The sequence below is a fragment of the Rhinoderma darwinii genome, chromosome 13 (assembly GCF_050947455.1).
Source record: "Rhinoderma darwinii isolate aRhiDar2 chromosome 13, aRhiDar2.hap1, whole genome shotgun sequence".
Taxonomy (NCBI): Eukaryota; Metazoa; Chordata; class Amphibia; order Anura; family Rhinodermatidae; genus Rhinoderma; species Rhinoderma darwinii.
The window spans coordinates 20,532,324-20,548,744 of record NC_134699.1 but is presented as its reverse complement, the minus strand read 5'-3'; the positions used below and the strand labels follow the sequence as shown (position 1 = coordinate 20,548,744).

Here is a 16,421-nt window from a genome sequence, read left to right as displayed (position 1 = left end):
ATGGACTCTCCAGCAGATGAACTTTAGAGAATATGCAAACATGACATCCACCCCCCACCCATTCCCTCCCTCACCCTTGGAGTAAAATCAGGGGAAAAATAAAAACGTAATGTAGGGCAAATATATTTTCAACAAATTAACTAAAATCTAATAATTCAGAACAGTGTGGTATTTTTTAAAACATGGCTCAATGCACAGGCCTGGTTGCGAGGGACATGAGGGACAGAAATATCGGGAATCTTTGCGGTGCCCGTCTTTTCTGCAGACGCGGCACTTTTTCTGGGGGTTGCTTCTGGTTGCTGTTGGGGGAATCCGACTGATGAAGTGTCTTTCAGTCAGTCGCGTGACATCCTCAGACTGGGGGCATTCTCGGGTGTCCTGAACATCAAAAATGAGGCCTTCAATAATTTTCTCCTGGAAATCCAGGTATGTGTCTCTGCCTCTGTTTTTTTTTGTAGAGCACAAATGAGTTGTGGATGGCCACCTGTAACAAATAAATGGCCACCTTTTTGTACCAGGTTTTAGTTTTGCGTTTTACTAAATAGGGCTGTAAAACCTGGTCACTTAAATCCACCCCCCCCCCCATGTACTTGTTATATTCGGACACGCTCACTGGTTTGTGCTTGTCCGATGTTGCCCCTCTTTCCCTCACTGCCACTGTTCCTGCGGTATGAATCGTGCTTAGCACATACACATCTTTGCGATCCCTGAACTTGACCGCCAGCAATTCTTCAGATGCATAAGCACAGGAGTCCCCCTTTACCATGCGCTTCCCCACTAATTGCTGTGGAAAACCAATTCTGTTTTTGCGCATGGTACCACATGCCCCAGTCCTTGCAGCATGCAAATGCCTAAACAGGGGCACACTCGAATAAAAATGATCACAGTACAGGTGGTACCCCTTGTGAAGCAGAGGCTGCATTATCTCCCACACGATCTTACTGCTGGTGGAAAGATCAGGGGGGCATCCAGGAACATTTATTGTGCGGTCCCGCCCTTCATAAATCCTGAAGGCGGTGGTATATCCTGACCCGCTTTCACACAATTTGTAGAGCTTAACGCCATATCTTGCCCTTTTGGAAGGTAGATATTGGCGAAAGCTAAGTCTGCCATGAAAGTTGAGGAGGGATTCGTCCACACTTACATTCTGCTCAGGGGTGTAGAGTTGCAGAAATAAATTATTCAGGGAATTTATTAGCGGTCTTATTTTGAACAACCGATCCCGGTTTGCATCGGTACTTGGGGGGGCCTGTGCGTTGTCATTGAAGTGGAGGAACCTCATTATTGTCTCATAACGAGACCTGGGCATTACTGCAGAATATACTGGGGTGGCTTGGGCGGGTCTTGTTGACCAGTAAGACCTAATGGAGGGCTTTTTGACAATACCCATATTTAGGGTGAGCCCCAAAAAATGTTTTAATTCCTGCAAATTGGTGGGCGTCCAATCTCTGGCATGGGTGGATGAAGGTTTCTGCCTTATATATTGCGTGGCATATAAATTTGTTTCGTGGACAATCTGATTTAGGATGTCGTCCGTTATAAATAAATGGAAGTAATCCATTTGGACAAAATTTGTATTGTCCACGGTTATGCCAGGAGTGGCCGTAAATCCGTGGATTCTAGGCCCAAAAGATGGGGCAGGTGCCCATACAAGAGCCTGGACTGGAGGGACCAGGCTGTCCCGTGCTACAGCGCTACTTGGCCCTGCGCTTTCATGTTCTGCAGTTTCGACTGCATCAGGGACAACGTCCCCTGAAGATGAACCTGAAGTGACGCTGTCATCGTCACTACCTAAAACAGATTCCATCTCGGACGCCATCTCTGATGCGGTCTCCGACTCAGACCACAGCATGGCGTATGCCTCCTCGGCGCTAAACAACTTCCTCGCCATAACGTAACTAACACTAACACTAACTAAACAAATTTTTTTTTTTTTTTTTTTTTTTTTATAAAACACACAAACTAACTGCTATATATATCTACACTACCGCTAACAAAAAAATAAACCGCTATTGCTATATATATTATATATATGTGGATATATATATAATTATATACTCCCTACCTGCCTATTCTAATAGAATAAAAGAAAGAAAGGTAGATAGATAGAAAAAAAGATAGATGGATAGATAAATTGTATAGATAGATAGATAGATAGATAGATAGATAGATAGATAGATAGATAGATAGATAGATAGATAGATAGATAGATATGAGATAGATAGATAGATAGATAGATAGATAGATAGATAGATAGATAGATAGATAGATAGATAGATAGATAGATAGATAGATAGATAGATAGATAGATAGATAGATAGATTGTATAGATAGATAGAAATCTATCTATACAGAGAATGTTTTAGTGTAACTGTATTTTTTGTGTAACACTGTATCCCCCCCCCCCCCCCCCCCCAGTAATCTTCTGGCAGCAATTCTCTCGAGTCTCTTCTTCTCCTCAAACTGAAACAATGTTTGAGGAGAAGAAAAGAGGCAGGAGATTTACTGCCAGAAAAGTCAAAATAAAACAAATGTGGTCGCTGTGATAGGTTTTCACAGCGACCACATGATCAGGGACCATCAGATTGGTCCCTGATACTCTGCCCAGTGCCCAGAGCTGTTGGTAACAGCGAGGGCACAGGGCTGTGTGCACGCGATCGCGTGCACACTGTTTTCTATGCAGAAATGCATGTGATCGCTGTGATTGGTTGTCACAGCGATCACATGTTCAGGGGCCAAAAGATTGACCCCTGACATTCTGCCCAGTGCCCATGGCTGTTAGCAACAGCCAGGGCATAGAGCTGTGTGCACGCGATCGCGCGTGCACAGTCTCTGAAGTGCGGCCGTATACATACTATACGCCGGACTTTAGAGACCCTGACCGCTGGCCGTATATTTACGGCCAGCGGTCGGGAACCTGTTAATATGTTATGTGAATCATGTGATGAAGATTTTTAAAGTGACACACTTAAATTGTGAAATTGAAGTCACTTATATTACAGACATACACAGTCGAATTAGGGGGCCAGGGAAGTACTTGGAAGCCTTGGTCGTGCTCTTCCAACCACTGTCAGACATTTCTAGCCGTGTGACATGTCGCATTGTCTTGCTGGAAGATTCCATCTGCCCCGGGGAAGACAAACAGCATGTATGGGTGGACGTGATCTGCAACGATGGATTCATACCTAAATCAGTTTAGAGCCTTCCAGATGAATGAGTGGCCCAAAGAATGCAATGAAAAAATTCCCCAGAACATAACGCTGGCGCCACCAACTTGTGTTCTTCCAGTGATGGTTGCAGGGTGTTTGTTCTCTGACGTTTCTCGTCTGACATGCCAATGTCATTAACCCGCTCGGTGAACGCCATAAAAGAAAATATATAAAACATGCAAATTGCTGTTTTTTGGTCACCTTAGCTCTAAAAAAAAAATTGAATAAAACGTGATCAAAAAGTCACATGTACCCCAAAATGGTATCGGTAAAAACTACAGCTCGCCCCGCAAAATTTAAGCCCTCACACTACTAAATTGATGGAAAAATAAAAAAGTTTTTTGGCTCTCAGAATACGGCGACACATTTTTTTTTAGCAAATAGTTTTATTTTTTTTAAAGTGGTAAAACATAAAACAAAACATATAAATTCAGTATCGCCAAAATCGTATCAACCCGTAGAACAAAGTGAACATGTCGTTTTTACCGCCTGATAGATGCCGTAAAAACAAAATCCCCCAAAAAATGGCGTAATCGCTGTTTTTTGCCCATATCACCCCACAAATTATTTTTTTTCAGCTTCCCAGTACATTATGCAGTACAATAAATGGTGCCATGAAAAACTGCAACTTGTCCCGCAAAAAACGAGCCCTGGCTATGTCGACGAAGAAATAAAAAAAATGATGGCTTTTGGAAGGCGGGGAGGAAAAAACTAAAATGAAAAAACTCAAATTGGCCGTGTCCTTAAGGGGTTAAATATGCTTATCTGAATGTGGCCTTAGGGTTCGGTCCTATGTAGCAGTGTCACCGGCAAAATCTTGCGGCTATTGGCTACTGCATGCGGGCATGTGTATGTTTACGCTGCAGAATACAAAGCAAGTACGCCATGTGTAGCTGCAGCCTTGGGCTGCATTTACATGAGACTTTTTGGCCGTGCAGTGAAAACCACACAAAAAATGTCAATGCCGTTTTTCGCATGTGCAGTTTTACAGCTGAAACTCATTTTACGATTTTTTACCTGAAAAAAAACGCACTGGCATGCAGTTTTTCTGCGATTTTGGATTCGTTTTTTTACTGCGCGACCAAAAACTTCTTATGTAAATGCCCCTTTAGGGTATGTTCACACGCTGAGCAAAAAACGTCTGAAAATACGGAGCTGTTTTCAAGGGAAAACAGCACCTGATTTTCAGATGTTTTTTGAGCAACTCACGTTTTTCGCTGCGTTTTTCGCGCCGTTTTCGCGCCGTTTTTTCGGCTGTTTTTGGAGCTGTTTTCAATAGAGTCTGGGTATGTTCACACGACAGCGTCCGTAACGGCTGAAATTACGGCGATGTTTCCGCCTGAAAACATCCCCGTAATTTCAGCCGTAACGGCATGTGCAGGCGCTTGAACGCCGCGTCCATTACGGACGTAATTGGCGCTGCTATTCATTGGAGTCAATGAATAACGGCTCCAATTACGGCCAAAGAAGTGACAGGTCACTTCTATGACGCGGGCGTCTATTTACGCGCCGTCATTTGACAGCGGATCGTAAATATACGCCTCGTGTGAACAGACTAACGTCAGCCCATTGCTTTCAATGGGCAGATGTTTGTCAACGCTATTGAGGCGCATTTTTCGGACGTAATTCGGGGCAAAAACGCCCGAATTACGTCCGTACTTAGTGCGTGTGAACATACCCTCACTCTTGTGTTCTGTCTGTATTGTACGACCGCACTCTGCACCAGCAATGCAATGGTTAACTCTTTCCCTGGTTCTGAGCCCTATTGCTGTGCAGGTGTTTCTGGTGATCTCATCAGACCTGCCACAACTCAGGTCTCGCTCATTACCTGAGTGTCGATCTACAGTTCACAAGTGCAGGTCCAGATACTGCCTTGTTCTAAGTCATTGTTTTCTGGTACTTGTATTACTTCTCTGGTCCTAACAGCACCTAACTGTGCGCCTGCCTTATCCTCTGGTTTGCTCGCCTGGTATCTGTAGTCCATCCTCTAGTTCTAACCCGACCTTACACCTGGCACTTGTAATTCTATGTTCCTGAAATGTCATCGCTGCTGCATACAGGATGCCTTCTGGTGACTAATATAGGGACCGCAAACGGGGGATCATCCTGCTGCAAATTCCAACCCTCCCTGCAGAGGGCACAAATGAAGACCCTTAGATTACGCGTGCCGGTCTAGTCCGCGCCAAACCAGTTGCATCCATAAGGATCCACATTCAAGTCTAGAAACGTTACTTTATGTTGAACTTGAACGCTTGCTTACGATATCGTTTGCCTGAAATAAAGTCATGTGTAACCGTAAGGGTCAATGCACACGATGCGTATTACTTGCGGCAAAACCGCAGCATAATACAGTACCAGCAGAGTCAATGATATTCCAGGAAATCTCATGTACACGCCGCAGTATTTTTCCGCACGTAAACGGACCTGCAGAGTTGATTTTAAAATCCGCAGCATGTCAATTTATCTTGCGTTTCCGCTTGCGAATTGTATCTGCCTAGTGCTGTGGAAAACTGCACCGAAAAACGCACGATTAGGTACGGTTTTTAACTGAATTTCCTGCGTTTTGCTGCGGTTTTGGTGCATATTTTTCGCACAGAATACGCAGCGTAAATGAACATAATGCAGGTTTGAAAGTCAATCCACAGAACACGTTCCGCGCGGCTTTTCTGCATTTTTTTCCGCAGTGTGTAGCTAAAATTTGCAAAATCTCATCCACTTTGCTGCAACTGTAAATACTGACGAAGTTCTTCAGTGTTTACGCTGTTCGGGAACCCAGCCGGACCAGTATCTGACTGACTACTTTTGCCAAGTTCTTGGAGACTTCGCAGTTGGTGCTTTTTGTTTCTGGTCCAAAAAATAACAGAGCATCAGGGCTTGACCACATGTAACGAAATTGTTGCAGAAAATTTCTGCAGAAACGAGCAGAATTTCCGCAGAGGAAAAACCGCACCATTTCCTGTGTTTTTTTTTGGTGACATCTCCTCTGAAAAACGCAGCAATTCAGTCCAATTTCCGCAGCAGGAATTGACATGCTACAGTCCGAAAAATACACACCTCAATTTCTGGGCGTATGCCTGCTGCGTGAAACTCACTGTATGTCCTATACTTGTGCGTTTTTTGCGTAACACGCACCCAATGAAGTCAATGGGTGAGTGAAAATCACGGACAGCACACGGACGCACATCTGTGTGCTGTCCGTGATTCGCGCAAGAGTTGTTAACGAAATTATGAGAAAAAGAAAAACACCTCCTTTAGGTTTTTTTGCTGACGTAAAAAACGCGTGACATAAGGAATAGCATACGCAGACGCGCAGCGTACACGGATGTCACACGGAAGTGCAGCGCAGGAAAAATGCTGCATTTTTTACGCACGCAAAACGGACTCGTTGGTGTGAATAAGGCCTAATGTTTAGAGCTTGAGGCCTGATGACTTTAATTTTCTTCTGATGACAAATGTTAGGGCATGTAGGGTCATGCTGGGACTACTAGAGAACTGTGGTGTTGTAAATCCACTAGATGTCCTCAGCAACATGTAAAGAGAAAACATAAAATAATAATCATTTTTAGGGGTTATTTGATAGTTAGGGCCGGACAGCCATGTTATAGATGATTAGCCTGAGGAGATAGGACAGCCATGTTATAGATGATTAGCCTGAGGAGATAGGACAGCCATGTTATAGATGATCAGCCTGAGGAAATAGGACAGCCATGTTATAGATGATCAGCCTGAGGAGATAGGTCAGCCATGTTATAGATGATCAGCCTGAGGAGATAGGACAGACATGTTATAGATGATCAGCCTGAGGAGATAGGACAGCCATGTTATAGATGATTAGCCTGAGGAGATAGGACAGCCATGTTATAGATGATTAGCCTGAGGAGATAGGACAGCCATGTTATAGATGATCAGCCTGAGGAGATAGGACAGCCATGTTATAGATGATCAGCCTGAGGAGATAGGACAGACATGTTATAGATGATCAGCCTGAGGAGATAGGACAGCCATGTTATAGATGATTAGCCTGAGGAGATAGGACAGCCATGTTATAGATGATCAGCCTGAGGAGATAGGACAGCCATGTTATAGATGATCAAGCTGAGGAGATAGGACAGCCATGTTATAGATGATCAGCCTGAGGAGATAGGACAGACATGTTACGTCTGACGTCACACGTGCTGGTTGCTAGGGAGACGGAGCAAGAAGTGTGAGGGGATTTTGAATGGGCGGTTGGTGTCGGTTGGTCTGAGGAGGAGAAGCCATTTTTCTCTCAGAGAGATAAAGCCCTGTATGATTCACAAAAAGGACTAAAAGTTCTCAGGAGTGAGGTCCTGTCTTGTGGTGAGGAGAAACACAACGGTGAGACGCCTGTACGAAGATCAAATCAAGGAGGGATATAAGGAGTGAATATAAAAGGACTGAGGTGAAATACAGTCTTTCACAAGAGTAAGGGTATGTTCACACGGCCTATTTTCGGCCGTTTTTCGGGCCATAAATGCCCAAAAAACGACCGAAAAATCGGAAGCAGAACGCCTCCAAACATCTGCCCATTGATTTCAATGGGAAAACGGCATTCTGTTCCGATGCTGCGTTTTTTACGGGTAAAAAAACGGCAGCGAAAAAGAAGTGCAGGTCACTTCTTGGGACGTTTTTGGAGCCGTTTTCCGTAGACTCTATTGAAAAAAGCTCCAAAAATGGCCGTAAAAATGCCACGAAAATCGCGAGTGGCACAAAAAACTTCTGAAAATCAGGAGCTGTTTTCTCTTGCAAACAGCTCTGTATTTTGAGACGTTTTTGCTCACTGCGTGTGAACATACCCTTAGGCCCTGTTCACACTGATTTTTTTTTGGCAATGTTTTTGACACGGAAACCAAACCAAAAACCTGCCATAAACGCCTCCTATTAATTTAAAAAATGTTCGCAGGAAAAAGAAGCTTCGTGCCCTTTCATCGGGCGTTTGCGTCTCTGACCTCCTATCGACATCAATCGGAGACGGAGAAAGCGTTTTTCGCTGCATTATTTTGCCCGCAGGGCCAAGGTTGAAAAACGCCGCGAAAAGCGCGGCAAAGAGAGTGCAGGCAGGTCAAAATCTGAAGGAATTTTGAGGCAGATTTTTCCGCCTGCAAAAAACTCTGTGTGAACAGGGCCTAATATATATATATGTTGTGTTACACCACCAAAACCTGTCTCTGAAAGTATAAGGATATATGTCTCTGAAGTTTTATATCACTAAAGCCTGTTTCTGAAGAGAAGTAATAGAATATGCACAATTGAAGTGTTATTATATTAAATATGTTTCTGGGAGGAAGAAAATATAATATACATCTCTGAAGTACATCATCTCTATAAAATTAGTTATACGATAAGTTGGACATTGAAAATTTTATTATTACTGAAGAAATAAATACTATTGTTATTCTGTCTTCTTATAATGAAAAAATCTCTGGTCGGCTCACAAACCGCTACAAAATGACCATTTCACGCCAACGAAAGTCTTTTCATATGTTTCATATTTATTATGGATATTGGATATTGGTTTGCTCCGTTTTATTTTTTCATGATAAAACATGTACAGAAAGAACCAAGCATCTCGCGGCTGAATGTAGAGGTGTCGATAAAGTGGAATTACTGTGCAAACTCAAAAAATTCAAAATGGCAGTGAATATGGTCTACATGTGGACATTTGCTGTTAGATTTGAGGAGCTAGAGTGAATTTTGGGCTAAGATCCACCACTTGGGGGTACAACTACGCCTTCTCCATTATGAGAGGAGTTTGGACAGGACAAGATTGTTGCTTCTTCAATGTAAACTGGAATTCAGGACAAGTGATGGGATTATTTAGGGGAGATTAAAGGGGCATTAAATTTAAGCAGAAAATTAGTAGTAACACAAATCATGATATTCGACCTTGTCATACTCTGGTTTTGCCCCTTACTGCAATTAAAAAAGTTGAAAATTAAAATACCTGTCCCTTGGGGCGTTGTATCCATCGGCAAAGTAGAGAATAAAGTCTAGTGCACAGGTGGAGAGCTCTCAATGCCTTTGGATAATTTAAGCAAATACAAACTCCAGGTAATGTTACTAAGACCTTAAAGAGGTAGAGGTATGGGGAAACCGAACAGCAAGTGTTTAATTTCCCTGCAGCGCCACCACAGAGGAAATGAAGCATTACATGTTGCCTATTGAAATCAATGAGGATTCTGTGTAATACATGAACATGCCAGTCCCTCCAGAATGAGAGACTTGCTTTGTACCCCGTCTCCACTAAGAATTTCCTAATAAAGTATTTGAGAACGGGCTCTCTAAACCAGACTATATATATATGTATATATATATATATATATATATATATATATATATATATATATAAAATTAAATTACAAGCAATACTATTCATTGTGATCTATTTACCTTTAGATTTAGGCACTTACTATATTCCCATTGTGCCTCCATGTTTATGAAATTCTTTAAATACTTTATATGTTCGCCCCAAAGATAATTACATTGTTTTAAGATGTCAATGCAATGGTTGTGACAAGGGGCAGGAGGAGTAGTCGGTCGCCAAAGACACTATGGAGGAATAAGGGAATTTACGGATAAAAAAAAAAAATCTGCCTTTACAGTACATCTTATACCAATAAGTATTTCTCTGTGTAAATAGTAACTATTTGGATTGGTGGGGAAAGGTGCAACATGGTACATTGAAATGAATGATTGCCCATCTGACATCTGTCTGCTGAACTTGAGGGACAGAAGGTGGTGGGGATAATTCTAAAACCACAGCCATGGGCACCTAGAGAGCTTGTTCCCCTTACCCACCGGTCTATACACAGGCAGAGCAGACCATTCAAGTCTTCGTGCCCTATTAAAAGCTTTCCTTGAATATAATCGACATGTTTTTGACCCCTTTTAGGCACTAACATCATGCACAAAGTGTATATTTGATGTGACTGTGTGTACTTGTTGTTATGTGTACACAATAGGTTTAGCGACTCTCCATGATAAATATTCCAAAAACTTTCAATATCTAATGGTCACGAAACTTTGCAGGTCATGTATTCATTGTATTTCACCGGTTTTATATAACCTCAAAACTCTTCTGGATACTTTCCACTTCTGCTTTGCATCATCTCAGCTATTTCAGAGTTTTCAGCTCCTTGACCAATGTTCATGTTCCTCATACCAATAATATTAAAGAGTACTCCATAGCATTGTAGACGCCCAAGATCTTTGGAGGAGATTGCTTTTTCTGAGTCTTCAGGACTGTCGTTACTGTGTATAGTATATAGATTATAACTCATGGAAAAATCCTGAAGTTCTGCAGATACTTGGATTAGGAATCATCTTGGATTGCCATAAAATAGTAACTATATTTTTTTATTTGTGAAAATTCCTTTGCGTAAATATAAGACATGACAACGGTGTCCTCAAATAACACTGTCCATATTTCGAACTTCTTGCTGCCTCAACCAGGGATAATGGCTGCCAGGGGCCCAGAAACTAGTTTAAGGGGGCTACTCTCCACCCCGAAGAAGGGGAGACCAAAATAGTGTTGAGCCTTTCATGCCCTGATGGAGCAGGGGCTCCTGGTAAAAGTTTTACAAGGGGGACCTGTGATTAAACCCCTGCTCTAGATGATATATAGTTATACACCTAAAGTATGAGTGTTACAGGTATTATAAGTGCTAGTCATCTATTCCCCATTCAAACCCATTTGTAGCATTCTCCTTGGTACAGTATACATTGGTTATTAAGGCACATGATTTGCCTGAAACAGAAGTAGAGTTTAATGAAAAAAGAACATATATAACAGACATAAGAAGCATAAATTCAACACACAATACACAGTCAATGCAGTAGATCGGCAAAAATACAATTAGACTGATGAAATGTGCCAAGGAACATTGGAAAGGACGACATATACCCATCTCTAGTGTCATATAATAAGCATTATGTAAAAAGACTAAGTACATAACAGCATATACCGTATGGTGAGGTGTAAGGAGAGCAGACTGATTATAAATGTAGTTACCGATAGGGCCTAATTATAGAGAGGGCAAAAGTGATAATTGACCATGGACCTTCACCACCTAGGCACCTCCCGGTCAGGCTGCCCCTATACATAAAGATAGATTTTCAATCATGTTGACATTTAGGGGTCTGCCAATAATTATGTAATGTGTACGGCAGGCTTAGTTATGATAGTTACAGGGGAGGTGGACCTCACCAAATGTTTTGCCTAGGGGCCTCCACCATCCTTGATCTGGTCCTGACCCCAGGGGAAATTTACAATCTCTGATTATTCCTATATTATCTAACATAACGAACTATAAACTAAAAGTATTCGGGTAATTTTTAAATGGATAATACTACCCCTTCCTCCCAAATTCTATTCTGAATATTTGTGGAGTCTACTGCATATGAAGTTTAGTGCATCTTGTTGATGTCTTAAGTCCATTTGAAAGTTAATTCAGTAAGGCTATATAGAAAATATTTAGTAATACATCAAGCGAAGGGAATAGTTTTATATTCTACAGGTTCTCTTCAAAGGAGCTGGTCAATTTCTAGCATTTGCTATGTACATGGCTTGTAACACGATGAGTCTTCATTGAGTGGTGAGATCCTGAAAAGAAGAGAAACGGTTTTAAGAATTGATGTCCTTTGCTCTGTGCAACTTCAAGCTAAAGTATTATCATATGAAATTGTGCTGTATATTATATAATAGAAGGCATGACAAACTTAAGGTATGTAGAAACAAGATACAATAAGAGAAGGCCCCTGCCTAAAATACTACAAGAGGGGAAAGGATTCATACCATTCAATATGTAGAGGAGAACCTATAGATCGTGAGTATTTGAAGATGGGTGCATAGATTGTGAGATAGTTTGAGCTATGGTTGGACTGGCCCACCAGAGAACCAGAGTATCCGGCGGTGGACCCAGGCTCTAACACAATAATGGACCTTAAAAGTCCAGCAGAAGACAACCCCATTTAAACTTCTTTAAAGCCAATCACTAGGATCTATTTCTTCTGGGATGATTCACAAATAACCTATTAGACATTATTGATGTCCTGTGTATGCAATAATAACATCAAGGACTATGATAAAATAAAAAGGCATGTATGGACCTGTGCATGTTTTATATAAATGGAGGGTGAGCCTTCAGAATCATCTCTTCTGGTGGGCTCATGGAACCCCAGTCCGACATTGGTTTGAGCAGTCTAAAAGTGAAGAATGAAGAAGAGTGTTCCAGAAGATAGAGGCCACTCAAGAGGCCCTTTAGTCTTGCATGTCAAGACATTACAGTATGAGAGAGGAGGACAAAAGTAGGTCTCATAAGAAACCGGAAAGTCAGTTAGAGAATTGTCTTAGGTCAAAAAATCTCTTTTAGAATAAAGACATAATACTGAGATAGACGGCAAAAACCTGTGCAGAACTTCCCTCTCCAGAAGAACTGGATTGTTTGCAAACTAGTGGGTGGGGATTTGGCCAAAGAGTAATGTAAAGGTCATGGTTGGGGAAACAAACACCAGGATCTTCTGTCCTGGGTGGTAAAATTGTCCACTTTAATGAGGAGGACATTTTGATTTATGCTATGAGGCCCCCTCTCTTCTATGTATGCAACTGTTAGGAGGTAGTTACTTTGAAAGTCTGAATAAGGCTATGAAAATACTACATACCATGCTTGGCCACCGAAACGTGATGATCTGAAGCACTAGAAAAGTAAAACATTAAAATACATTTTACCAAAGACATTTTTTTTTTTTGAATGTGATGGATTCACATAATTTCACCATACTGAAAGATGTATGGACTAGCTGAACTAATATCTGACTTTAGATTCTTGGAATGTTTGGCAAGATACCTACTGGATATCATGACCTTCCAGCAGACGTTTGTAAGTGGCGATTTCCATCTCCAGGTGGGTCTTTTGGTCCATGAGGATTTTATACTCATGGTTTTGACGTTCTAGATCAGATCGGATCTGAGTCAGCTGAGACTCTACGTTGTTGATAAGACTTTGTAGCTGGCCAAGCTGGGATCCAAATGTGGCTTCTGTATCTGCTAATGTGCCCTCCAGAGCAGATTTCTGGATTAATTTTAAGAAAATATAAGTAAAATAAATGTATGGCAAAATGAAAAAGTATGTTAAAATATAGTTGATTGTATATGCTTTCCTTGAACATGGTCTCGTGTACCTCAATGCTCTACAGTATATGTAACTGAGCAGGACATAAAACTTACCATGCTCAACTGGCTTTGTAGGTCAATCTCCAAGGTTTGGATTCTGCGTTTCAGGTCAATCACTTCAGTTTGGACAGACTGCATCTGTTCAGAGCCAGATACAACCTCACGGTTCAGATCTTCTGTCTACATGTATGGAAAATAATAATGTCATCTGAATTAGGCTACAATATTGTATTAGAAAAATCACCAAGCACCTATGACTTTTTGCAATGGTCATTTTTGGTTATAGTTGCATCTCATCTCACTTTGTGTAGGGTACAGGTCGACAATGAAATTTTATGTTCATATTGTAGAATTCTATTTATGCATTGAAACATATTTAGATTAATAAGGATCTATGGTGATCTATGTTTGGTTTAGTAGAACCTTGTAGACCCTATGGCCTTAATATGTGGAAACCTAATATGGAGTCATATTATGGCCATCCTGAATAGGCCTTAGAGATGTCTATAAAGGTAACCAGCCTGGTTTAATATAACTTATGTTCTCTATAGCTGCCACAAACTAACATCTAAGATAGGACTTGATGGGACCATTGGCAGCCACACACCTGTCTTTATATAAGCAGTTTCTTGAATAAACATACCCTTTGTCGGAACATTGCCTCTACTTCTCTTAAGTTCCTGTCCATTAAATTCTCGTATTGTTGCCTTATCTCAGACAAGGTTTTGTTCAGATCTACAGATGGAGCCGCATCAACTTCTACGTTGATTCTAGCACCAAGCTGAGCTTGTAGGGAGTTCACTTCCTGTGAAAAAAGAAGCTATATTACCAGAAGTTATCCGTTTTCTAAGAAAGGTTTTGGAAAAATTTACTTATTGAACAAATAAACAGACAACCGTGAAGCTCTGTGGTTCAACACACAACTGTTGGTTCCTGAAGTTTGGTGGTTCTTCAAGATACGTATCATAGAGTTCTGTATAATGGATCAATTTGTATTAATAATTCTCATTTACGTTTATACTTGGGAGTGGGGGTTAGTTACGTAATTGTTTCGTGTACAGCTAGAGTCTCTTACTGTGGAACCTCATAGATCTGCTAGGTTGCACCACAAAACATTTTATCATGATGTCCTTTTGTAAATAACTGTACATGCAAATTATTTTTTTTGCAAACAATTCTATGTATTTTACCTCATCATGGTTTCTCTTTATTTGCTGCAGTTCTTCTTGGAGATTTTGAACCTGACCCTCCAGGCTACATATCTCCCGATGGAGTTCTTTTAGGAGTATTCTCAAGCCATTGACATCAGCCTCAACAGAATTACTTAACTGACGTTCCATTTCAAACCTTAGGACATGAGAATGAAAATAAAGTTTTTTTTATGCTTTTTATGATCTTCTACTTTTTAGTTGTCATATTCAAAACCTACTTGTTTCTGAAATCATCTGCTGCCAGGCGAGCATTGTCTATTTGTAGTACAATGCGGGCGTTTTCTACACCCGTTGAAGATATCTACAGAATATTGGGAAAATTCAAACAAATAAAAAAACAAATTTTGTGGATCACTACCTATGAGCTAATTTTTCACATTGATTGACCTTATTGTATACATCTATCATTTTACCTGGGTTTGCAACTCTTGGATAGTCCTGAAGTAGCAGTTGAAGTCAGGTAAAGTGCTGGGTTGATTCCGCCCATACCAGTCATGGATATTCCCATCTAGTTGGGAATTTTGTTGCTCTAGAGAGCGAACTTTATCTAAATAGGATGCCAGGCGATCATTCAGATGCTGCATGGTTTCTTTCTCATTGACACTAAACAGTCCGTAATTGTGGGATTTCCCATGACTGTGGTGACCACCATGAATGGTTCCATGGGAAGCGTGCTTGGAGATAGAGATTCCTTTGCCTCCTGATCCACCATGAACACTTGGAGCTCTGTAATGGCTTCCCTGATGGCCTTTGTGTGGACTTCCATGATGTGAGAGATTGGACACTCCACCATAGTGGACTTTGTGAGAACATCCATGGTGAGACATGTTGGATCCAATATGTTGAGATGTATAGCTACCTTCATGATGGGAAGTATGGGATCCTCCCTGATGTATCTTGTGGGATTTTCCATGATGGGCACCATAGACATGGCTTGAGATCCTAGGTGAATGACCACCAACATGACACCTTCCATGGTGGGATCCAGCAGATGAATATGCACTGTGACTCATGATTACTGAATATGAGGAATTACAGACGATTAGAAATGAAATTATATCACTCTTACTGAATGCTCTTCACTTTATATTCTGGATCTGTCTTGGTCCTTTATATAAGGGAAGACTGGGAGGGTTGCACTTTCAAATTTTTATTACAAGAATGCGCAGCTGTCTGGGCATTCATGAGTTTATATGCTTTGTTGGAGGATTTAACATTAAAGATATTGTGAGCTGTATGAAAAGCATCAGACGGTTATAAGTTCTTACAATTAATTGATCGTTGACCAGTACATGAAAGTATTGAACACCCTCCACCCTGACAGTCGCACTGGTAGTCAAATTTAATAAATTAATAAAATGGCAAGTGTGAAAGTGCCAACCAAAAAAACAATATGAATTGCATTGTAACTTAGTTTGTCCTTTTACAATGCTTACTCATCTTTCTTTAGAACAATTGAGATCAAAGTCCCAGCATTGCAGGATGAAAAAATACAAAACAGTGTATTGGTCTTCCTTATGTCTGTTTTATTTCTTTTTTCCAGGATATTTTTTAAGAAAAAAAAAAAATATATATATATACAGTGAAGGAAATAAGTATTTGATCCCTTGCTGATTTTGTAAGTTTGCCCACTGTCAAAGACATGAACAGTGTAGAATTTTTAGGCTAGGTTAATTATACCAGTGAGAGATAAAATATATAATAAAAACAACTGAAAATCACATTGTCAAAATTATATATATTTATTTGCATTGTGCACAGAGAAATAAGTATTTGATCCCCTACCAACCATTAAGAGTTCAGCCTCCTCCA

The 16,421-nt window shown here is 40.8% G+C and overlaps 1 protein-coding gene and 1 long non-coding RNA gene across 2 annotated transcripts; one reads left to right on the top strand and one right to left on the bottom strand.

Annotated features, from left to right (window-relative positions):
* The first annotated feature begins 6,735 nt into the window (after nt 1–6,735).
* LOC142666273 (uncharacterized) lies at nt 6,736–15,473 on the top strand. The gene is made up of 3 exons (XR_012851655.1): nt 6,736–7,565; nt 14,132–14,253; nt 14,619–15,473. It is a non-coding gene; the product is annotated as an uncharacterized LOC142666273 (long non-coding RNA).
* LOC142666271 (keratin, type I cytoskeletal 19-like) lies at nt 11,771–15,622 on the bottom strand. The gene is made up of 8 exons (XM_075846260.1): nt 15,023–15,622; nt 14,828–14,910; nt 14,589–14,745; nt 14,042–14,203; nt 13,453–13,578; nt 13,077–13,297; nt 12,888–12,922; nt 11,771–11,829 (listed from the first exon to the last, which is right to left on the bottom strand). The coding sequence occupies exons 1-8, from the start codon at nt 15,620–15,622 to the stop codon at nt 11,771–11,773; spliced, it is 1,443 nt and encodes a 480-aa protein (XP_075702375.1).
* Between the last annotated feature and the right edge of the window lie 799 nt (nt 15,623–16,421).